Source organism: Larimichthys crocea, chromosome I (assembly GCF_000972845.2).
Source record: "Larimichthys crocea isolate SSNF chromosome I, L_crocea_2.0, whole genome shotgun sequence".
NCBI classification, from domain to species: Eukaryota; Metazoa; Chordata; class Actinopteri; family Sciaenidae; genus Larimichthys; species Larimichthys crocea.
The window spans coordinates 34,776,401-34,800,750 of record NC_040011.1 but is presented as its reverse complement, the minus strand read 5'-3'; the positions used below and the strand labels follow the sequence as shown (position 1 = coordinate 34,800,750).

The 24,350-nt window shown below is 43.0% G+C and overlaps 5 protein-coding genes and 1 pseudogene across 26 annotated transcripts in view; all 6 read left to right on the top strand.

The window, feature by feature from the left end:
• LOC104930405 (protocadherin gamma-C5) overlaps positions 1 to 24,350 on the top strand; it is a 260,504-nt gene that overhangs the window by 181,620 nt on the left and 54,534 nt on the right. The window contains exon 1 of one of the 22 annotated variants that reach the window (XM_027278230.1): positions 18,564 to 21,109. The exons of 18 other annotated variants lie outside the window; for them this stretch is intronic. In XM_027278230.1, coding sequence (XP_027134031.1) covers positions 18,710 to 21,109 — 2,400 coding nt within the window. In that variant the 5' untranslated portion in view covers positions 18,564 to 18,709. Of the gene's footprint in view, positions 1 to 18,563; positions 21,110 to 21,532; positions 24,081 to 24,350 lie in introns of those variants that run through there. 3 more of the 22 variants (XM_027278286.1, XM_019263903.2, XM_019263902.2) reach the window with 3 other exon arrangements.
• Positions 2,372 to 5,104, top strand: LOC109139854 (protocadherin beta-16). Its single transcript, XM_027278513.1, has 2 exons — positions 2,372 to 3,507; positions 3,551 to 5,104. The coding sequence occupies exons 1-2, from the start codon at positions 2,605 to 2,607 to the stop codon at positions 5,081 to 5,083; spliced, it is 2,436 nt and encodes an 811-aa protein (XP_027134314.1). The 5' UTR covers positions 2,372 to 2,604; the 3' UTR covers positions 5,084 to 5,104.
• LOC104930404 (protocadherin gamma-A2-like) lies at positions 5,262 to 8,022 on the top strand (annotated as a pseudogene).
• On the top strand, positions 8,430 to 11,127 carry LOC109139668 (protocadherin beta-16-like). The gene has a single exon (XM_019263888.2). The coding sequence runs from the start codon at positions 8,675 to 8,677 to the stop codon at positions 11,087 to 11,089; it is 2,415 nt and encodes an 804-aa protein (XP_019119433.2). The 5' UTR covers positions 8,430 to 8,674; the 3' UTR covers positions 11,090 to 11,127.
• LOC104939582 (protocadherin beta-16) lies at positions 11,402 to 14,219 on the top strand. Its single transcript, XM_027278352.1, has one exon. The coding sequence runs from the start codon at positions 11,727 to 11,729 to the stop codon at positions 14,202 to 14,204; it is 2,478 nt and encodes an 825-aa protein (XP_027134153.1). The 5' UTR covers positions 11,402 to 11,726; the 3' UTR covers positions 14,205 to 14,219.
• Positions 14,504 to 21,581, top strand: LOC104930413 (protocadherin beta-16-like). The gene is made up of 2 exons (XM_027278476.1): positions 14,504 to 17,093; positions 21,110 to 21,581. The coding sequence occupies exons 1-2, from the start codon at positions 14,712 to 14,714 to the stop codon at positions 21,122 to 21,124; spliced, it is 2,397 nt and encodes a 798-aa protein (XP_027134277.1). The 5' UTR covers positions 14,504 to 14,711; the 3' UTR covers positions 21,125 to 21,581.

Below are 24,350 nucleotides of genomic sequence, written 5' to 3'. Positions count from 1 at the left end.
TGGTCTTGGGAGAAACCTCTGATCGTGAAAACACGAACAATTAACCTATACCATAACAGCGTCGACGGCGGGTACCCTCAGCTCTCTGGGGACAGGCAAATTCACGTAAACTGTATTAGACGCGTAATGACAATGCTCAGTTTATACGCAGTCACAAATTAGAAGCAAACTCTCAATGGAAAAAACTCCCAGCAGGGGCACCATCATGACCGTAACCAGCACAGATCTAGATCAAGGCTGCGAATGGACGTTCTAGTAACGTACTCTAGTTTCCCGTAACACTGCAGGGAATTTTGGATTTAATTTGAAATACAGGGGACCATTGGAGAGGTACGGTGTGGAAAGATTAGATAATGAAATCAAAAACATTATCCCCAATTAAATTAAAGCAAGAGACAAGGTGGGGCTCACTTGACCGTTGCAAAGTAATATTTACTAATAATTGATGGAGTGACATATACATCCGCAATAGATTTGATGTCAACAATACCACAATCTATACTGAAGGAGTCCCACGGCTTCAAACAGTGGTTTGCTGTTATGAACGGCCATGATGCAGCGCGGATATTAACGGAGTGCTTAACTGTTTGTTTGAGTGACGGTGTGCTTTTATCATGCAATACAGCTACATGGTTTCTCTTTTTTTTTTTTCCATTCTAACGAATCAAAATCTGGACAGAGAGAGGCTCTCAATATAATATACAGTGACCTGCTCTGATGAGGGAGTGCCCTCCCTCTCCAGCAGCGTCACTCTCACTTACAGATTCTCTGACGTAATGACAACGCGCCTGTCTTTGAGAGGAGCTCATATGAGGCCTACATTGTAGAAAACAACACACCAGGTCTCTCTATATCACAGTGAAAGCCGAGAGCGACTGGAACCAGAATGCGCGTGTTTCTTACTACTGGAGGACTCTCTCTGTTAACGGAGTGCCAGTCTCCTCCATATGTGTCCGTTAGTGCTGATAGTGGAGTCATCCATGCAGTGCGCTCTTTGGACTACGAGCAGATCAAAGATTTCCACTTCGCGTCAAAGCACAAGATGGAGGTCTCCTCCACTCAGTAGTAAGTGACTGTGAAAATCTGATCCAGGACCAGAACGACAACCCCTCAGGTTCTGTACCCAGTCCAGACTGGTGGCTCTTCGGTGGATGAAATGGTGCCTCGTTCAGCAGATGTGGGGCTACTGGTCACTAAAGTGGTGGCTGTTGATGTGGGATCTGGACAGAATGCCTGGCTCTCTATAACTACAAAAGCCACAGACAGGGCGCTGTTGAAGTGGGCTTACAGAATGGGAGAAATAAGAACTATCGCCAAGTCACTGATAAAGATGCTGTGAAACAAAGACTGACTGTTATAGTGGAGGACAACGGGCAGCCTCTCGTCAGCTACAGTCATTGTTAACGTGGCTGTGTCGGACAGCTTCCTGAGTGTCTGTCGGAGTTCACTGACTTTACACACCGACAGAGTACAAGACAACCTGACTTTTTACTTAGTGCTGGCTTTGGCTGTAGTTTCCTTCCCTTTCATCACGTGTTTAGTGGTTATTATATCAGTGAAAATCTACATGGAGACAGTCTCGCATCCTGTATCACCTCCAACCTCCCTGTGATTCCATATTACCCACCACGTTACTCAGACACTTTGGGGACAGGGACTCCCCACACGTGTACAACTACGAGGTGTGCAGGACGACTGACTCCAGAAAGAGTGACTGTAAGTTCGGCAGAGCTGGTAGTCAGAACGTGCTGATAATGGACCCCAGTTCTACAGGGACGATGCAGCGGATACAGAGTGAGAAGAGCATCCTGGATGAACCAGACTCTCCTCTAGAGGTCAGAAAACTGTAACATCACATGGTTTTATTTTTTATCAAATCAAAGTCATGGTACCGGTGTATTCTCTTATAAAGCTGTTGGTCACCCTTGCATGAAACACAAACACACACAACACACCACCCACAATGTTGATAACTTTAACTAATCTTACAACATCCCCATTCAGCACCATGGACAGAGACACTTGACGCTGTTATAACATCAATGTTGTTAAGAGTTGAGTTTTAATTTTTCTCTGCTTCAAACCTTCTATTCATTCTACAGTTCAAAAGCACTGCTTTCGTAATTATAGCATTAAAGTATGTGACTGAACCACTTGAGCAAAATATTATCATGTGGTTTATGTAGAATCAATACGACTCCTTAATAGATACAGGACTCAGGTTTTACTTCATCTTGAATCCCAGTGTTTCTTTGCAGTAAACTGGTTCTCTCTGATATTTGTCGTTGTAATTTATATTTTTAACTCAAAGGGTCGCTGTTGCCAAGCGTGTTGCGATTTAACTAGATTTTTTTTTTTTTTCTGTCTGTGTCCTTCCCCTTCGTGTCGATGCGTTGCACATAATCAGAGAAAGGCAGGATACACGGTCTCAGCTCGTAAGGATCTCTGCGAGGAATCATATAACTGGATACACTGTTGTTGTTGTTGTTTTTTCTTTCTTCTTATACTTGGAGTCTGGACGATATTATTGTTATTTTCCTTCGCTTTGACTGTATTGGGAATGCTTTTGTTTTAACGGTGCGGGAAACGACTTCAGACAGAACAATGAGACGGCAAGTACTGTTGTTTCTCTCGGTCCTGTATATCAGCTACGTGCTTGGACAGGTCAGCTATTCAATTCCTGAAGAAATGACCAAAGGATCTGTAGTTGGGAACGTAGCGCATGATTTAGGTTTAGATCTTAAAAGGCTGAAATCAGGAAAAGCTCGTGTCTATACGGGATCCAGTGTAGAATACATCGGGTTGAATAGAGAAAGGGGAGTGCTCCTTATCCAAGAGAGGATCGACAGAGAGGCTTTATGTGGAGAGACGACGCCTTGTGCTTTACATTTCCAGTTAATTCTGGAAAATCCAATGGAATTGTTTCGTGTAACAGTGGAGATCACCGACATAAACGACAACACTCCCAGTTTTACAAATGCAGAAAAACGTTTTGAAATTAGCGAGTCCGCTGTGATAGGATCGAAATTCATATTAGAGAAAGCTATTGATTCTGACATTGGGATGAATGGCTTACAAACATACTTCCTTACTCCGACTGATAATTTCGCATTAAAGCTCGAAAATCAGGCAGACGGAAGCAAAAAGGTAGAGATGGTTCTTCAGAAGCCTCTAGATCGAGAAAAGCAGGAATTCATTTCATTGTTGTTGACTGCTGTAGACGGAGGAGAGCCGCAGATGTCAGGGACAATGCAGATATTTATTAATGTATTAGATGTGAATGACAACGCACCTATTTTTGCTAAACCACTGTATAGAACAAAAATACAGGAAAATTCTCCAAAAGGCACCAGCGTAACGACTGTAAGTGCATCTGATAAAGATATCGGTTCAAACGGAGAAGTATCATATCTGATATCAACGAGCAAACGCGTTTTTTCGGAACTCTTTAAGATTAATTCCAAAACTGGTGAAATAACCCTCGTCGGTGAAATAGATTATGAAAAGGCGAAGACTTATCAAATGGATATTGAAGCTGTAGACAGTAAAGGCGAAGACTTATCAAATGGATATTGAAGCTGTAGACAGTGGGGGCCTCTCTGATTCCACTAAAGTAATAGTTGATGTTCTAGATATAAATGACAATAAACCGAATATAAATATTGTTTCGAAGTCAGAATCCATACGAGAGGACTCACCTCCAAACACTGTCATAGCTATGTTAAGTGTAAACGATCCAGATTCGGAGAACAATGGACAGGTAGAGTGTAAGATTGACGATAACATCCCCTTTAAAATACAAACTACATTAAATGGATTTTACACTTTAGTTACAGAGGTAGCTTTGGATAGAGAGATTGCGACTCAATTTAATATCACAGTGATCTGCTCTGATGAGGGAGTGCCCTCCCTCTCCAGCAGCGTCACTCTCACCTTACACACCTCTGACGTGAATGACAACGCGCCTGTCTTTGAGAGGAGCTCATATGAGGCCTACATTGTAGAAAACAACACACCAGGTCTCTCTATATTCACAGTGAAAGCCAGAGACGCTGACTGGAACCAGAATGCGCGTGTTTCTTACATACTGGAGGACTCCTCTGTTAACGGAGTGCCAGTCTCCTCATATGTGTCCGTTAGTGCTGATAGTGGAGTCATCCATGCAGTGCGCTCTTTTGACTACGAGCAGATCAAAGATTTCCACTTTCGCGTCAAAGCACAAGATGGAGGCTCTCCTCCACTCAGTAGTAATGTGACTGTGAAAATACTGATCCAGGACCAGAACGACAACCCTCCTCAGGTTCTGTACCCAGTCCAGACTGGTGGCTCTCTGGTGGATGAAATGGTGCCTCGTTCAGCAGATGTGGGCTATCTGGTCACTAAAGTGGTGGCTGTTGATGTGGACTCTGGACAGAATGCCTGGCTCTCCTATAAACTGCAGAAAGCCACAGACAGGGCGCTGTTTGAAGTGGGCTTACAGAATGGAGAAATAAGAACTATCCGCCAAGTCACTGATAAAGATGCTGTGAAACAAAGACTGACTGTTATAGTGGAGGACAACGGGCAGCCCTCTCGTTCAGCTACAGTCATTGTTAACGTGGCGGTGGCGGACAGCTTCCCTGAAGTGCTGTCGGAGTTCACTGACTTTACACACGACAAGGAGTACAATGACAACCTGACTTTTTACTTAGTGTTGGCTTTGGCTGTAGTTTCCTTCCTCTTCATCACGTGTTTAGTGGTTATTATATCAGTGAAAATCTACAGATGGAGACAGTCTCGCATCCTGTATCACTCCAACCTCCCTGTGATTCCATATTATCCACCACGTTACTCAGACACTTTGGGGACAGGGACTCTCCCACACGTGTACAACTACGAGGTGTGCAGGACGACTGACTCCAGAAAGAGTGACTGTAAGTTCGGCAGAGCTGGTAGTCAGAACGTGCTGATAATGGACCCCAGTTCTACAGGCACGATGCAGCGGATACAGAGTGAGAAGAGCATCCTGGATGAACCAGACTCTCCTCTAGAGGTTGGTCGTACAGGTTATTTTTTTGTTGCAACCTGTTGCTATGTGCTATGATACTGATACATTCCTCCCCAGGCGCCATATATAACTCGTTTACAATCAGCACCATGGACAGAGGCATTCTTGCTGCTCTGGACTCTCTGTATTGCTTTGTTTTTAGATAGATTTTTAAAATTAGTATCTATCTATCTATCTATCTATCTATCTATCTATCTATCTACAGTTGTTTTTTGTTTTTTTCGTGTTCCTTGTATTTTCTGTAGTTCAGTACTGTGTACTCTTAGGGCCGCTGTTGGCCAGTGTGTTGATGTCGAACGGTACAGTGTACATTTGAAGAGAAACCTCCCCCATCGGCCATTGTGATCATATCAGAGAGAGAAAAACAGACACGGGGTTACAACGCTGGCGTACACTTAGACAACGACAGTGCAAATATTCTTTTTTGTACCGATGTGGACGATTATGGACACTTTCTAGTTTTTCATTGAATCTCGTGGACTATAAATTTCCGGTCATCGTGGAACATTATTCGTCCTGTAGAATTCCGCGAGGAAAATATCGGGCAGAACAATGAGACGGCAAGTACTGTTGTTTTCCTTGCTGCTTCATCTCAGTTCAGTGCTCGGCCAAATCACCTACTCCATCCCGGAGGAAATGCCGAGTGGCTCTGTAGTCGGTAATATTGCTCAAGATTTAGGTTTAGACATAAAACGACTGAAATCAGGTAAAGCACGCGTTTATACCGGGGACAGTGCGGGATACATTGAGCTAAATAAAGAACGAGGAGCCTTGCGTGTCAAAGACAGAATAGACAGGGAAACGATCTGCAGACAGACTACGCCTTGTGCTTTACACTTTCAGATCATTTTGGAGAACCCCATGGAGTTCTACAGTATCACAGTCGAGATTACCGATATAAATGACAATCCTCCCACCTTTGAGAAAGATGAAGTCAGTTTAAAAATCAGCGAATCTGCTGTAATTGGAGCGAAATTTGTATTAGACAGAGCGATTGATCTTGACGTCGGTAAAAATGGTCTTCAAAATTACGACCTAAAACCTACTGATAATTTTGTACTGAAACGAGACAGTCAAAGTGATGGAACAGGAAAGGCTGAGATGGTTTTACAGACACCTCTCGACAGAGAAAAAGAAGAGATTATTTCTTTAGTATTAACAGCTTTTGATGGAGGAGACCCGCAAATGTCAGGAACAATTCGGATATTCATCACGGTGTTAGATGCCAATGATAATGCTCCTGTTTTCACACAGTCTACCTACAGAGCCACTGTCTTTGAAAATGCCCCAGAAGGAACGGTTGTCACTAGCGTTACTGCGTCGGATGCAGATGATGGAATGAATGGTAGAATAAAATATTCAATTACAAACAGTTTAGATCATGCCCATACACTGTTTCAGATAAACGAAGACAGTGGCGAAATTAGGTTGATTGGAAATATAGATTTTGAAAATGCACGAAATTACCATATTAACATACGTGCAAGTGATGATGGTGGACTCACAGATTCATGTAAAGTCATAGTTGATGTGGTGGATATGAACGACAACAAACCAACGATTAATATCATGTCGAAATCAAGCATGATATCAGAACAGTCTAAACTAAACACCGTTGTCGCAATGATGAATGTTCAAGACCCAGATTCAAATGAAAACGGTAAAGTTCACTGTTTTATCAACGATAACACTCCGTTGACCATAAAGTCCGCATCAAATAGTTTCTATAGTTTAGTGACAGACAGTGATCTGGACAGAGAGAGAGCCTCTCAATATAACATCACAGTGACCTGCTCTGATGAGGGAGTGCCCTCCCTCTCCAGCAGCGTCACTCTCACCTTACAGATCTCTGATGTGAATGACAACTCGCCTGTCTTTGAGAGGAGCTCATATGAGGCCTACATTGTAGAAAACAACACACCAGGTCTCTCTATATTCACAGTGAAAGCCAGAGACGCTGACTGGAACCAGAATGCGCGTGTTTCTTACATACTGGAGGACTCCTCTGTTAACGGAGTGCCAGTCTCCTCATATGTGTCCGTTAGTGCTGATAGTGGAGTCATCCATGCAGTGCGCTCTTTTGACTACGAGCAGATCAAAGATTTCCACTTTCGCGTCAAAGCACAAGATGGAGGCTCTCCTCCACTCAGTAGTAATGTGACTGTGAAAATACTGATCCAGGATCAGAACGACAACCCTCCTCAGGTTCTGTATCCAGTCCAGACTGGTGGCTCTCTGGTGGATGAAATGGTGCCTCGTTCAGCAGATGTGGGCTATCTGGTCACTAAAGTGGTGGCTGTTGATGTGGACTCTGGACAGAATGCCTGGCTCTCCTATAAACTGCAGAAAGCCACAGACAGGGCTCTGTTTGAAGTGGGGCTTACAGAATGGAGAAATAAGAACTATCCGCCAGGTCACTGATAAAGATGCTGTGAAACAAAGACCTGACTGTTTAGTGAGGACAACGGGCAGCCCTCTCTCGATGCTACAGTCATTGTTAACGTGGCGGTGGCGGACAGCTTCCCTGAAGTGCTGTCGGAGTTCACTGACTTTACGCACGACAAGGAGTACAATGACAACCTGACTTTTTACTTAGTGCTGGCTTTGGCTGTAGTTTCCTTCCTCTTCATCACGTGTTTAGTGGTTATTATATCAGTTGAAAATCTACAGATGGAGACAGTCTCGCATCCTGTATCCACTACACCTCCCCTCGTGATTCATATTATCCACCACGTTACTCAGACACTTTGGGGACAGGGACTCTCCCACACGTGTACAACTACGAGGTGTGCAGGACGACTGACTCCAGAAAGATGACTGTAAGTTCGGCAGAGCTGGTAGTCAGAACGTGCTGATAATGGACCCCAGTTCTACAGGGACGAGCAGCGATACAGAGTGAGAAGAGCATCCTGGATGAACCAGACTCTCTCTCTAGAGGTCAGACTGCCATGCTTGCCTTGAAATTAAACTTTTAAATCATGACATTATGTCTGTTGCAAGTGACTAATATATTATGTTCTTGTTTGTTTGTATTCTGATATATACATGACAAATTCATCTTCCGTAAATAAACTACCAGCTGACATCATTACTAATTGTAATGTTTTTTTAACACTTATAGGATAAACAGTCAAATCAGAGACTTAAAAACTAGATCGTACAGAGACTAGACTATCCAAATACTGTTCTCGTATAAAAAACCACAAAAACAACTCTAATATAATAATAATAATAATAATAATAATAATAATAATAATAATAACTAACAATAACAACAGTAATAATAATAATAATGATAATGAGGTTTGTTTTTCTAATACCAAACACATTTCTCATTCACCCTTTTCCATCATTTGCTGTTTGGTGTATTGAACAGAAAGGGCCGCTGTTGGATAGAGTGTGGCCGTCTTCGACACGCTTGCAACTGTACCTCCCCCTTAGACTGTAGCATAGTAGACAATAAAACAGGCACTAAGCGTCTGCCCTCGTGTAAATGGAAAGCTGCTCACGGATATTGAATGTTGTTACTTTTGCTGGACATTTCGTTGATACGCGACCAGAGATTTGGACTATATTCATATGGATTACAGTTTTCTTTAAACGACAGCGGAGAACAGCGATAAAAGAATGAGGCGGCAAGTACTGTTGTTCATCTTTGTCCTCTCCCTCGCGTCGGTGTTCGGGCAGGTCAGCTACTCCATTCCTGAGGAAATGGAGAAAGGTTCATTAGTCTGTAATCTAGCTCAGGATTTAGGTTTAGATTTTAAAAGGCTGAAATCGGGTAGAGCTCGTATTCATTCGGGAGACAGTGCAGAATATATCGAGCTGAATAGAGAGAGGGGTGTCCTTCTTATCAAAGAGAGAATAGACAGAGAAACGTTGTGTGGGGAAACGACGCCCTGTGCTTTACATTTACAGATGATTTTGGAAAACCCGATGGAACTGTTTCGCATAACAATAGAAATCACAGACATAAATGACAACGCTCCCAGCTTTGCCTCGACCGAAAAACGCTTTGAAATCAGCGAGTCAGTCGTAATTGGATCTAAATTTGTGTTGGAGAAAGCAATCGATGCTGACATCGGTACAAATGATCTGCAAAGCTATTCGCTTAATCCAACAAACAATTTTGCATTGAAACTAGAAAATCAAGTGGACGGTAGTAAAAAGGTAGAAATGGTTCTTCAGAAGCCTCTAGATCGAGAACACCAGGAACAGATATCACTATTATTAACTGCTCTTGATGGCGGACAGCCGCGTATGTCCGGTACAATGCAGATAACTGTTAATGTCTTAGATGCAAACGACAATGCACCAGTTTTCACTCAGTCAGTGTATAAGGCGACAATAACCGAGAATTCACCGAGGGGAACCAGCGTTATAACTGTTAGAGCGTCTGACAAAGACGGAGGCTCTAACGGAGAAATATCATACGCAATCTCAAATAGCAAGCGTCGATTATCTGACTTATTTCAGATCGACAGAAAAACAGGGGAGGTTATCTTGATTGGTGAAATAGATTACGAAAAAGCAAAGCTCTTCCAAATTGATATCGAGGCTATAGATAATGGAGGACTCTCTGATTCCAGTAAAATCCTCATTGATATCACTGATGTCAATGACAACAGCCCTCAGTTAAAAATACTATCTAAATCAGACAGCATTTTAGAAGACTCTCCTGAGAATACTGTCATTGCTATGCTAAGCGTGAATGACCCTGACTCTGAAAGGAATGGACAGGTTAAGTGTAATATTAATGATGATATTCCTTTCAAAATACAAAACACCATGAATGGATTTTATAGTTTAGTTACAGAGGTAGCTTTGGATAGAGAGATCGCCTCTCAATATAACATCACAGTGACCTGCTCTGATGAGGGAGTGCCCTCCCTCTCCAGCAGCGTCACTCTCACCTTACAGATCTCTGACGTGAATGACAACGCGCCTGTCTTTGAGAGGAGCTCATATGAGGCCTACATTGTAGAAAACAACACACCAGGTCTCTCTATATTCACAGTGAAAGCCAGAGACGCTGACTGGAACCAGAATGCGCGTGTTTCTTACATACTGGAGGACTCCTCTGTTAACGGAGTGCCAGTCTCCTCATATGTGTCCGTTAGTGCTGATAGTGGAGTCATCCATGCAGTGCGCTCTTTTGACTACGAGCAGATCAAAGATTTCCAATTCCGAGTCAAAGCACAAGATGGAGGCTCTCCTCCACTCAGTAGTAATGTGACTGTGAAAATACTGATCCAGGACCAGAACGACAACCCTCCTCAGGTTCTGTACCCAGTCCAGACTGGTGGCTCTCTGGTGGATGAAATGGTGCCTCGTTCAGCAGATGTGGGCTATCTGGTCACTAAAGTGGTGGCTGTTGATGTGGACTCTGGACAGAATGCCTGGCTCTCCTATAAACTGCAGAAAGCCACAGACAGGGCGCTGTTTGAAGTGGGCTTACAGAATGGAGAAATAAGAACTATCCGCCAAGTCACTGATAAAGATGCTGTGAAACAAAGACTGACTGTTATAGTGGAGGACAACGGGCAGCCCTCTCGTTCAGCTACAGTCATTGTTAACGTGGCGGTGGCGGACAGCTTCCCTGAAGTGCTGTCGGAGTTCACTGACTTTACACACGACAAGGAGTACAATGACAACCTGACTTTTTACTTAGTGCTGGCTTTGGCTGTAGTTTCCTTCCTCTTCATCACGTGTTTAGTGGTTATTATATCAGTGAAAATCTACAGATGGAGACAGTCTCGCATCCTGTATCACTCCAACCTCCCTGTGATTCCATATTATCCACCACGTTACTCAGACACTTTGGGGACAGGGACTCTCCCACACGTGTACAACTACGAGGTGTGCAGGACGACTGACTCCAGAAAGAGTGACTGTAAGTTCGGCAGAGCTGGTAGTCAGAACGTGCTGATAATGGACCCCAGTTCTACAGGGACGATGCAGCGGATACAGAGTGAGAAGAGCATCCTGGATGAACCAGACTCTCCTCTAGAGGTTGGTTATATCGAGTTAATTTCAGTTTGAAGTGTTGGCACGCTGCATGAGAACGATTATAAGTCGTCTCTTAGGCAAAGTTTCAGCACCTCGGACAGTGACGATGAGAGCACTGTTCCTGATTGTTTCTTTTGTGTACTTTCCCTCTCCCCCTCCCTCTCTCCTTCTAGGGTGCAAAGTATTACAGAGTATAATAATGGATGACATTATTATAATTTTCATCTAATTTAACTGATTATTAATATGGACATTTTATTTCATAATTTATTCTGGTGACCTGGTCTGGCGCTTTGTTATTTTCTTAGACTTTTCTGAATATAGTAATCTAACTTCCATGGTATTCTTATTGTTTTCCTTGTGTACTTTCATTATTTGAACTCATCGGGCCGCTGTTGCCCAATATGTTGCAGTTGTGAATTGCTTTGGTAACAGATTCTCACAGTCATCGTTCTGGCATATCACTCGGGCACAGACACATACGTAGAATACACGCTTCGAAGATCAGACCATACTAACCACGGACACCTCAAACTGGAATTATATTTTTTGAATGTTGGATTAACAACGTGTTTCTCTTCAAATTGTGATTTAAATGTGACGGATTCTTCCGCGTAAAAACGGAATAAGACACGGTAGCTTTGGTGCGACAGAGGTATCGGACAGAACAATGAAACGGCAAGTACTGTTGTTCATCTCCATCTCCTGTCTCGGTTCTGTTATCGGGCAGGTCAGCTACTCGATTCCGGAGGAAATGGCAAAAGGCTCCTTGGTCGGTAACATAGCACAAGATTTGGGTTTAAATGTAAAACGGCTTAAATCAGGTAAAGCTCGTATTTATACGGGAGACAGTGTTCAGTATATCGAGCTGAATAGAGAAAGGGGAGTTCTCCTTATAAAAGAAAAAATAGACCGCGAAGCGCTTTGCAGGCAGACAACGCCTTGCGCTGTGCATTTTCAAATGACGTTAGAAAACCCACTCGAATTATTTCCAGTTACTGTCGAGATCACAGATATTAATGACAATGCTCCAGGATTTCAAAAGGAGGAGAAGAGGTTTGAAATAAGCGAGTCTGCAGTCATCGGCTCTAAGTTCATGCTAGAGAAAGCGATTGACTCTGATATTGGGCTGAACGGTCTTCAGAGTTACACTCTGAAACCGACTGACAATTTTGTGCTTAAACTGCATAGTCAGTCTGATGGAAGCAAAAAAGTAGAAATGGTTTTACAAAAGCCGTTGGACCGAGAGAAAGAAGAACAAATATCTTTAGTTTTGACAGCAGAGGATGGAGGAGAGCCACAAATGAGCGGAACAATGCAGATTCATGTTACCGTGTTAGATGCAAACGACAATGCTCCTGTTTTTAGTAAAGCCGTTTACAAAGCAAGCATAACAGAAAACTCCGTAAAAGGAACACTTGTTACTAAGGTCAGTGCTTCTGATGCAGACAAAGGCTCAAATGGCGAGGTGACCTACGTCATTGGGAATAGCATGGACACTGTTTCAAAGTTATTTCGCATTAATAGTGAGGGAGATGTAATACTCGATGGTCAAATAGATTATGAAATAGAAAAAAGTTATCACATCGATATCGAGGCTATTGATCTGGGTGGACTCTCAGATTCCAGTAAGATAATAATTGATGTGATTGATGTGAATGACAATAGTCCTATTGTGAATATGATCTCAACATCAGGATCAGTACCAGAGGATTCAGCCCACAAAACAGTCATAGCTTTAATGAGTGTTAATGACCCTGATTCCGAAAACAACGGGAAAGTTCAATGTATGATAAATGAAAATATTCCATTTGAAATTAAATTTACATCAAATAATTTCTATAGTTTAGTGACAGACAGTGATCTGGACAGAGAGAGAGCTTCTGAGTATAACATCACAGTGACCTGCTCTGATGAGGGAGTGCCCTCCCTCTCCAGCAGCGTCACTCTCACCTTACAGATCTCTGATGTAAATGACAACGCGCCTGTCTTTGAGAGGAGCTCATATGAGGCCTACATTGTAGAAAACAACACACCAGGTCTCTCTATATTCACAGTGAAAGCCAGAGACGCGGACTGGAACCAGAATGCGCGTGTTTCTTACATACTGGAGGACTCCTCTGTTAACGGAGTGCCAGTCTCCTCATATGTGTCCGTTAGTGCTGATAGTGGAGTCATCCATGCAGTGCGCTCTTTTGACTACGAGCAGATCAAAGATTTCCAATTCCGAGTCAAAGCACAAGATGGAGGCTCTCCTCCACTCAGTAGTAATGTGACTGTGAAAATACTGATCCAGGACCAGAACGACAACCCTCCTCAGGTTCTGTACCCAGTCCAGACTGGTGGCTCTCTGGTGGATGAAATGGTGCCTCGTTCAGCAGATGTGGGCTATCTGGTCACTAAAGTGGTGGCTGTTGATGTGGACTCTGGACAGAATGCCTGGCTCTCCTATAAACTGCAGAAAGCCACAGACAGGGCGCTGTTTGAAGTGGGCTTACAGAATGGAGAAATAAGAACTATCCGCCAAGTCACTGATAAAGATGCTGTGAAACAAAGACTGACTGTTATAGTGGAGGACAACGGGCAGCCCTCTCGTTCAGCTACAGTCATTGTTAACGTGGCGGTGGCGGACAGCTTCCCTGAAGTGCTGTCGGAGTTCACTGACTTTACGCACGACAAGGAGTACAATGACAACCTGACTTTTTACTTAGTGCTGGCTTTGGCTGTAGTTTCCTTCCTCTTCATCACGTGTTTAGTGGTTATTATATCAGTGAAAATCTACAGATGGAGACAGTCTCGCATCCTGTATCACTCCAACCTCCCTGTGATTCCATATTATCCACCACGTTACTCAGACACTTTGGGGACAGGGACTCTCCCACACGTGTACAACTACGAGGTGTGCAGGACGACTGACTCCAGAAAGAGTGACTGTAAGTTCGGCAGAGCTGGTAGTCAGAACGTGCTGATAATGGACCCCAGTTCTACAGGAACGATGCAGCGGATACAGAGTGAGAAGAGCATCCTGGATGAACCAGACTCTCCTCTAGAGGTTAGAATTTTACAATTCAGAAAACGCATACTTTTATTTTATTTTACTGTTCAGTGTTGTCATTTGTCCCTACGATTTCAGTACTTTGGAGAGTAAAAGAACAACCTCTCTTGGTTTTCGCCTTTTTCTTTATATTGCATCTTAATCTGAAAGTGTTTTCTCTTTGGTTCACACTGTTGGTCGTTGCCTTTCTAGTGGGCCAGTAATTTGTTGTCATTCTGTCTGGGGGAACAGTGTGTTATTAAGCATCAGTTTGCCAACAAAGCCATACAAATAGTCTGTTTTTCTTTTATTTAGTCTTCCTTCATCTCATGTAGTTCCGTGTTGTGAACTCAGTGGGCCGCTGTTGACCAGCGTCTTGGCGTTTAAATTTATATCTATATACTCGAACATCCCCTGTGCTCTCACAAGAGAGAAGGACTCCGAAGCATAACGCACAGTCGACGGTGGAGTAACACCATGCACGGAATATCAAGTTGGAAATACTTATTCGCCAACCCTTGATTAAACAAACCTTCTGCAGTTCTTGTTTGCGTTCGTAACGCAGATTGTGAAACGCAGGAGAACACGTTAGTTTGCTCGACGGATGTGCACGACAGAACAATGAGACGGCAAGTACTGTTGTTTTTCTCGGTCCTCTGTCTGAGTCCAGCGCTCGCCCAGGTCAGCTACTCAATTCCCGAGGAAATGGCCAAAGGCTTTTTGGTCGGCAACATAGCTCAGGATTTAGGTTTAGATGTTAAACGACTACAAGCGGGGAAAGCTCGCATCCACACCGGAGACAGCGCAGAATATATTCAGCTTAATAGGGAAAAGGGACTCCTAATAATCAAAGAGAGAATCGACCGCGAAGCTCTCTGTCGCCAGATAACGCCCTGTGCTCTGCATTTTCAAATAGCTTTAGAAAGCCCAATAGAAATATTCCCTATCACTGTGGAAATCACGGATATTAATGACAATGCTCCCGTATTTGACAAGGAAGAGAGGAGGTTTGAAATAAGTGAGTCTGCAGTCATCGGCTCCAAATTCATGCTGGAGAAAGCGATAGATCCCGATATCGGACTGAATGGTCTTCAGAGCTACACACTGAAACCCAGTGATCACTTTACGCTTAAATTGCATAGTCAGTCTGATGGTGGTAAAAAGGTCGAAATGATTTTGCAGAAACCTCTCGACAGAGAGAAACAGGAGTTTGCATCATTATTGTTAACAGCTGTAGATGGAGGAGAACCGCAGAGATCTGGCACTATGCAGATTCATATCACTGTGTTAGACGTTAATGATAACGCTCCCGTTTTTACGCAAAACATTTACAAAGCAAGTGTAAAAGAAAATTCCCCCCCGGGAACGCTCATCACAAAGGTGAGCGCCTCAGATGCAGACAAAGGCTCAAATGGAGAGGTTAGCTACGTCATTGGAAATAGCATGAGGGGCATTTCAAAATTATTCCACGTTACTGAAGACGGCCATCTTATGCTAAATGGGCCTATTGATTATGAAAAAGCCAAAAAGTATGAGATAGATATAGAGGCAGTTGACCTAGGCGGTTTATCTGATTCAAGCAAAGTGATCATTGATGTTGGTGATATTAATGACAACAGTCCCGTTATTAATATGATTTCATCATCGAATTCCATCGGGGAAGATTCTCCTTCCAACACGGTGGTAGCTGTGATGAGTGTAAACGATCCTGATTCTGAGGAAAACGGGAAGGTCCGATGTGCAATTAATAAAAATATACCATTTACAATTTCACCTACATCTAGTAATTTCTATAGCATCGTGACAGACAGTGAATTAGACAGAGAGACAGCATCTCAGTATAATATCACTGTGTTCTGCTCTGATGAGGGAGTGCCCTCCCTCTCCAGCAGCGTCACTCTCACCTTACACATCTCTGACGTGAATGACAACGCGCCTGTCTTTGAGAGGAGCTCATATGAGGCCTACATTGTAGAAAACAACACACCAGGTCTCTCTATATTCACAGTGAAAGCCAGAGACGCTGACTGGAACCAGAATGCGCGTGTTTCTTACATACTGGAGGACTCCTCTGTTAACGGAGTGCCAGTCTCCTCATATGTGTCCGTTAGTGCTGATAGTGGAGTCATCCATGCAGTGCGCTCTTTTGACTACGAGCAGATCAAAGATTTCCACTTTCGCGTCAAGGCACAAGATGGAGGCTCTCCTCCACTCAGTAGCAACGTAACTGTGAAAATGATGATCCAGGACCAGAACGACAACCCTCCCCAAGTTCTGTATCCAGTCCAGACTGGTGGCTCTCTGGTGGATGAAATGGTGCCTCGTTCAGCAGATGTGGGCTATCTGGTCACTAAAGTGGTGGCTGTTGATGTGGACTCTGGACAGAATGCCTGGCTCTCCTATAAACTGCAGAAAGCCACAGACAGGGCGCTGTTTGAAGTGGGCTTACAGAATGGAGAAATAAGAACTATCCGCCAAGTCACTGATAAAGATGCTGTGAAACAAAGACTGACTGTTATAGTGGAGGACAACGGGCAGCCCTCTCGTTCAGCTACAGTCATTGTTAACGTGGCGGTGGCGGACAGCTTCCCTGAAGTGCTGTCGGAGTTCACTGACTTTACACACGACAAGGAGTACAATGACAACCTGACTTTTTACTTAGTGCTGGCTTTGGCTGTAGTTTCCTTCCTCTTCATCACGTGTTTAGTGGTTATTATATCAGTGAAAATCTACAGATGGAGACAGTCTCGCATCCTGTATCACTCCAACCTCCCTGTGATTCCATATTATCCACCACGTTACTCAGACACTTTGGGGACAGGGACTCTCCCACACGTGTACAACTACGAGGTGTGCAGGACGACTGACTCCAGAAAGAGTGACTGTAAGTTCGGCAGAGCTGGTAGTCAGAACGTGCTGATAATGGACCCCAGTTCTACAGGGACGATGCAGCGGATACAGAGTGAGAAGAGCATCCTGGATGAACCAGACTCTCCTCTAGAGGTTAGATAAATAATGTAGTTTTGTCTCTGTGCTGTCATTTTTCTTATGTGCTTTAGTTATATTAAGAGTGACCTGTTGTGCTCCATAGCTTCATTTTCAGCACCATGGACAGCATTTCTCTCTGCAGTGTACTTGCTTCTGTATTCACTCTCATAACTTGTTTCCAACAAAATTATTTACCTAATGGCATATCCATGTACGATACATGTCCACAGTATTGGCTTTGGTATTCGGCAGTGGTTCCTTACAGCAAATGTCCATGTCATACTCTGTGTAAACTTGCATGCAGGTTAGTTGATTTTGAAAGCTTTTATTTCTCTTCCCCTCTAGTTAATTGTGTTGGTACTTCTTGAACATTGTGATCATGGTATTTTACTTGAATATTAATCAGTCAATTTCTGGACACTTGTGCTTGTCTCTACATATTTGTTTTTTATGGAGTTTTATTACAAAAACATAGAATATGATATGTTTTCATTTAAAAAACATTTTTTTCATTACAAAAAACATTTAGCACTTTTTCACTCAGTTCAGGACCATGTTCTGTCTACCTTTTTTCACTGCCTTTTTAATCTCAAAGGTATTTTATAACTTTGCAGGCACACAATATTGTATTGTCCATAGAGCATATGATTTTTTTTTTCTCTTTACTTTTAAATGTACTTTTATGTTTCTTTGGCATTTGTTTGCTTCATGTTATGGAGCAACAATGTGGATGGTTGGCTTGTACACATGTACATCTAGCTGCAATGGACTGACTTGAGAACACTTTGCAGCCAGTGATTCATTGTTACTCAGTTGACTTATGTTCATTTTCTTGTTTGTAGGAGCATTAAAACTCACTGTACTTTTTTCATATTTAGTTGTTATGTCATCTGCTTTTCTGTGCAGCATTTACCAAGAGCTTTATATTTTAGGCTGACTGGTCATTGATAAATTATTGAGTGATACATTTAAAGAATGATCTTGATCATTTTGATTTCTGAGGGTTTTAAATTATACACTTGTGAGGATAGGCTATGGACAGAATTGGTTGCACGAGCTTTTGTTTGTGTGTGTGTGTGTGTGTGTGTGTGTGTGTGTGTCATGGAAACATGATTTTACTTGTTTACTTAATTAACAAAAGCCTAGTTGTTATTTTTCTGTCATTCTTTCTTCATTTTATGCAGTTAATCTTCCAGTCCCTGTTACATTTTCCTGAACAAAAGTAAAAATATATATTTTTTTCATATCAATATTCATTGTTAAATAGACAAAAACCTGAATGTAAGCACACTATATCGGAAACATTGATCATTCTCCATCTTACACAGTATTCTGTAGTTCAGCATGATGGACTCTTAGGGCCGCTGTTGGCCAGTCTGTGTTAGTTAAGATGAAGAAATCAGCAGTACCTCCCCCATCATTTCAGACAGACAACGAGAGAAAGACTCACGGAACAGTACAGAATAGGAAAATCCGAGCTCTCATCGGTCAGTTGGACGGATAATATCATTTCACTTTTGTAATTTTTGATCTAACTGGTGATTATATACTACAAGAGGACATAAAAAGGATTATCTCTAAGGAAAATACTCGTTTTTACAGGAATATAACGCGGTTCATTTTACAGGAACATGACGGACAGAACAATGAGATGGCAAGTGCTGCTGTTTATCTCGGTTCTCTCGTTTAGTTCAGTGATTGGGCAGGTCAGCTACTCCATCCCAGAGGAAATGCCGAAAGGCTCTTTCGTGGGTGATGTTGCGCAAGATTTGGGTTTGGATGTGAAACGATTAAAATCAGGAAAGGCTCGTATTTATACGGGAGACAGTGCAGAGTACATCGAGTTGAATAAAGAGAGAGGAGTCCTCCTCGTCAAAGACAGAATAGATAGAGAGACGATCTGCGCACAAACGGCGCCCTGCGCTTTGCATTTCCAGGTTATTTTAGAGAATCCAATGGAGTTTTATAGCATCACCGTCGAGGTTACAGACATTAATGACAACGCCCCGATTTTTAAAAGAGGTGAAATGAAATTCACAATAAGTGAGTCAATTGTTACAGGGACGGTGTTCTTGTTGCAACAAGCAGTAGATCTGGATGTCGGCGTGAATAACCTTCAGAGTTATTTGTTAAAACCAACCGATAACTTTGCTTTGAGGCTGCAAAATCAAGCGGATGGAAGCAAGATGGTGGAAATGGTTTTACAAAAACCTTTAGATCGGGAAAAGGAAGATCGTTTGTCTCTTGTGCTGACTGCAGTAGACGGCGGTGAGCCACAGCTCTCGGGGACCGTTCAGATACACATCACTGTGCTAGATAGCAATGATAATGCTCCAGTTTTTACGCAGAAAATGTACAAGTCCACCATAAGAGAAAACTCGCCTTCAGGTACGCAAGTAGTAATTGTTAGTGCTTCTGACTTAGATGAAGGTTCGAATGGCAAAATATCTTATGCTATACTAAACCTACTCGACAATATTTCGGAGTTATTTGGGATAAACCGAGAGACCGGCGAGGTTACACTAATCGGCAACGCTGACTTTGAAAAAAAGCGCCAATATCAAATACACGTCCAAGCCAGTGATGAAGGAGGATTAACTGACTCATGTAAAATTATGATTGAAATAACTGACACAAATGACAATATACCTGCAATAAATGTTATGTCAAAGTCCAGTGCAATAAAAGAAGACATTCAGCCGGGCACTGTTGTGACGATGATAAATATTCAAGATCCAGACTCGGGTAAAAATGGAAAAGTTCAGTGTTATATTAACGAGAACATTCCATTCACAATTTCGTCAACGTCCAGTAATTTCTTTAGTTTAACAACATACAGTGAATTAGACAGAGAGATCGCGTCTCAATATAATATCACAGTGACCTGCTCTGATGAGGGAGTGCCCTCCCTCTCCAGCAGCGTCACTCTCACCTTACAGATCTCTGATGTGAATGACAACGCGCCTGTCTTTGAGAGGAGCTCATATGAGGCCTACATTGTAGAAAACAACACACCAGGTCTCTCTATATTCACAGTGAAAGCCAGAGACGCTGACTGGAACCAGAATGCGCGTGTTTCTTACATACTGGAGGACTCCTCTGTTAACGGAGTGCCAGTCTCCTCATATGTGTCCGTTAGTGCTGATAGTGGAGTCATCCATGCAGTGCGCTCTTTTGACTACGAGCAGATCAAAGATTTCCACTTCCGAGTTAAAGCACAAGATGGAGGCTCTCCTCCACTCAGTAGTAATGTGACTGTGAAAATACTGATCCAGGACCAGAACGATAACCCTCCTCAAGTTCTGTACCCAGTCCAGACTGGCGGCTCTCTGGTGGATGAAATGGTGCCTCGTTCAGCAGATGTGGGCTATCTGGTCACTAAAGTGGTGGCTGTTGATGTGGACTCTGGACAGAATGCCTGGCTCTCCTATAAACTGCAGAAAGCCACAGACAGGGCGCTGTTTGAAGTGGGCTTACAGAATGGAGAAATAAGAACTATCCGCCAAGTCACTGATAAAGATGCTGTGAAACAAAGACTGACTGTTATAGTGGAGGACAACGGGCAGCCCTCTCGTTCAGCTACAGTCATTGTTAACGTGGCGGTGGCGGACAGCTTCCCTGAAGTGCTGTCGGAGTTCACTGACTTTACGCACGACAAGGAGTACAATGACAACCTGACTTTTTACTTAGTGCTGGCTTTGGCTGTAGTTTCCTTCCTCTTCATCACGTGTTTAGTGGTTATTGTATCAGTGAAAATCTACAGATGGAGACAGTCTCGCATCCTGTATCACTCCAACCTCCCTGTGATTCCATATTATCCACCACGTTACTCAGACACTTTGGGGACAGGGACTCTCCCACACGTGTACAACTACGAGGTGTGCAGGACGACTGACTCCAGAAAGAGTGACTGTAAGTTCGGCAGAGCTGGTAGTCAGAACGTGCTGATAATGGACCCCAGTTCTACAGGGACGATGCAGCGGATACAGAGTGAGAAGAGCATCCTGGATGAACCAGACTCTCCTCTCGAGGTTAGACTGTACTAGCTATCTGTTGCTACTTTGAAGTCACGCTTTAAACCACATACTTCTTATTTTCAGGACCCTGGACAGCGACAAAGTTACTTATTCCAATACCGTAAATTGTTTCCAGTTACATTTCCCGTCTCTCTTTAACTTGGCAACTAAGCTTTCACAACATTTGCATCTCATGTTAGGCGCCATTTTATTAATCTGTTGCTGTAGGTGTAGTATCAAGCAGTACTGCCCACTCACAGACGAAGTGTTTTTATTTTCTGTTTTTTCATTCTTAATTTAGGCATATCATTGGGTGTTACACGTTTCACATGCAATGTTACTACATGAACTCAGAGTGCCGCTGTTGGCTAGTCTGTATTAGATTTACCGCAGACTCATTGTACCTCCCATCATTTCTTTATTTTAGACAGAGAAAGAGAGAGAAGCGAAGCACACCGTCTGGGATTTATCGGACATACAGAACAGAAACACTTCTTTTACTTTGGGAATATGTTTTAAAAACGGCGCTGACTGGAAAAATTTAAGAGCAAAAATCCAAAAGCCTTACTTGGTTTACACTGGCGTAACGTCGGACAGAACAATGAGGCGGCAAGTACTGTTGTTTTTCTCGGTTCTCTCTCTTCGCTCGGTGCTCGGACAGGTCAGCTACTCCATTCCTGAAGAAATGCCGAAAGGTTCTCTCGTTGGCAACATGGCAAGAGATTTTGGCTTAGATGTAAAAAGACTAAAATCTGGTAAAGCTCGTATTTTCACTCGAGACAGTGACGGATATATTGAGTTGAATAAGGAAAGAGGAGTCCTCCTCATCAAAGACAGGATAGACAGAGAGGCGCTCTGTGGACAAACGACGCCTTGCGCTTTGCATTTTCAGATTATTTTAGAGAATCCGATGGAATTTTACAGTGTGACCATTGAGATCACGGATATCAATGATAACCCTCCATCCTTCGAAAAGAGCGATGTCAAATTTAAAATTCTCGAATCTGCTGTTAGCGGGGCTAAATTCATATTAGACCGGGCAGTTGATCCTGATGTAGGCTCAAATGGATTGCAAACATATAAACTCGAACCGACAGATAATTTTGTTGTTAAACTACATGATCAGGCAGATGGGACAAAAAACGTCGAAATGGTCTTAGAGAAACCTCTTGACAGAGAAAAAAATGAACACCTTTCCTTAGTTTTGACAGCGGTGGATGGAGGAGAGCCGCAGATGTCAGGAACAATGCAGATTGTAATCACTGTTTTAGACGCGAATGATAATGCTCCTGTCTTTACGCAACCTGTTTATAAAGCCTCTATAAACGAAAATGCACCAGTAGGAACAGTTGTAGTGACAGTAACTGCGACAGATGCTGATCATGGATCTAATGGTAGAATAACTTATTCAATTTCAAGTATGTTAGATCATGCCCGTGGATTATTTGAAGTGACTGAAGAAAGTGGTGAAATTAGACTCAAAGGAAATGTTGACTACGAAAAGGCTCGAACGTTTCAAATAAACATTCGTGCAAGTGATGATGGAGGACTAGTTGACTCTTGTAAGGTGGTGATAGACGTCATTGACATGAATGACAATAAACCCGATATCCATATAATGTCCAAATCAAACGTGATATCAGAGGATGCTAAACCAGGTACTGTTGTGACAATGATAAATATTGAGGACGCAGACTCAGGTGAAAACGGAAAGATCCTGTGCAGTATAAATGATAATATTCCTTTTGTGATGAAGTCTACAACCAATAATTTCTATAATTTAATGACAGACAGTGAATTAGACAGAGAAACAGCCTCTCAGTATAATATGACTGTAACCTGCTCTGATGAGGGAGTGCCCTCCCTCTCCAGCAGCGTCACTCTCACCTTACAGATATCTGACGTGAATGACAACGCGCCTGTCTTTGAGAGGAGCTCATATGAGGCCTACATTGTAGAAAATAACACACCAGGTCTCTCTATATTCACAGTGAAAGCCAGAGACGCTGACTGGAACCAGAATGCGCGTGTTTCTTACATACTGGAGGACTCCTCTCTTAACGGAGTGCCAGTCTCCTCATATGTGTCCGTTAGTGCTGATAGTGGAGTCATCCATGCAGTGCGCTCTTTTGACTACGAGCAGATCAAAGATTTCCAGTTTCGCGTCAGAGCTCAAGATGGAGGCTCTCCTCCACTCAGTAGTAATGTGACTGTGAAAATACTGATCCAGGACCGCAACGACAACCCTCCTCAGGTTCTGTACCCAGTCCAGACTGGTGGCTCTCTGGTGGATGAAATGGTGCCTCGTTCAGCAGATGTGGGCTATCTGGTCACTAAAGTGGTGGCTGTTGATGTGGACTCTGGACAGAATGCCTGGCTCTCCTATAAACTGCAGAAAGCCACAGACAGGGCGCTGTTTGAAGTGGGCTTACAGAATGGAGAAATAAGAACTATCCGCCAAGTCACTGATAAAGATGCTGTGAAACAAAGACTGACTGTTATAGTGGAGGACAACGGGCAGCCCTCTCGTTCAGCTACAGTCATTGTTAACGTGGCGGTGGCGGACAGCTTCCCTGAAGTGCTGTCGGAGTTCACTGACTTTACACACGACAAGGAGTACAATGACAACCTGACTTTTTACTTAGTGCTGGCTTTGGCTGTAGTTTCCTTCCTCTTCATCACGTGTTTAGTGGTTATTATATCAGTGAAAATCTACAGATGGAGACAGTCTCGCATCCTGTATCACTCCAACCTCCCTGTGATTCCATATTATCCACCACGTTACTCAGACACTTTGGGGACAGGGACTCTCCCACACGTGTACAACTACGAGGTGTGCAGGACGACTGACTCCAGAAAGAGTGACTGTAAGTTCGGCAGAGCTGGTAGTCAGAACGTGCTGATAATGGACCCCAGTTCTACAGGGACGATGCAGCGGATACAGAGTGAGAAGAGCATCCTGGATGAACCAGACTCTCCTCTAGAGGTTAGAATTTATCGTGGAAGCAAACCACTTCTAATATTCAGTACCATGGACAGAGACACAGAATATAGGCATCTATCTATCTATCTATCTATCTATCTATCTATCTATCTATCTATCTATCTATCTATCTATCTATCTATCTATCTTACTCTCATGTCATTCCTTGTTTACAATATATAGCTATTTGTGCTATTTCTTTTTTCGTCTCTACGTGCCGCTGTTGGTTAGTGTGAGGAAAATAAGACCCTTTCCTGAGTGAAGTCCTCCCTC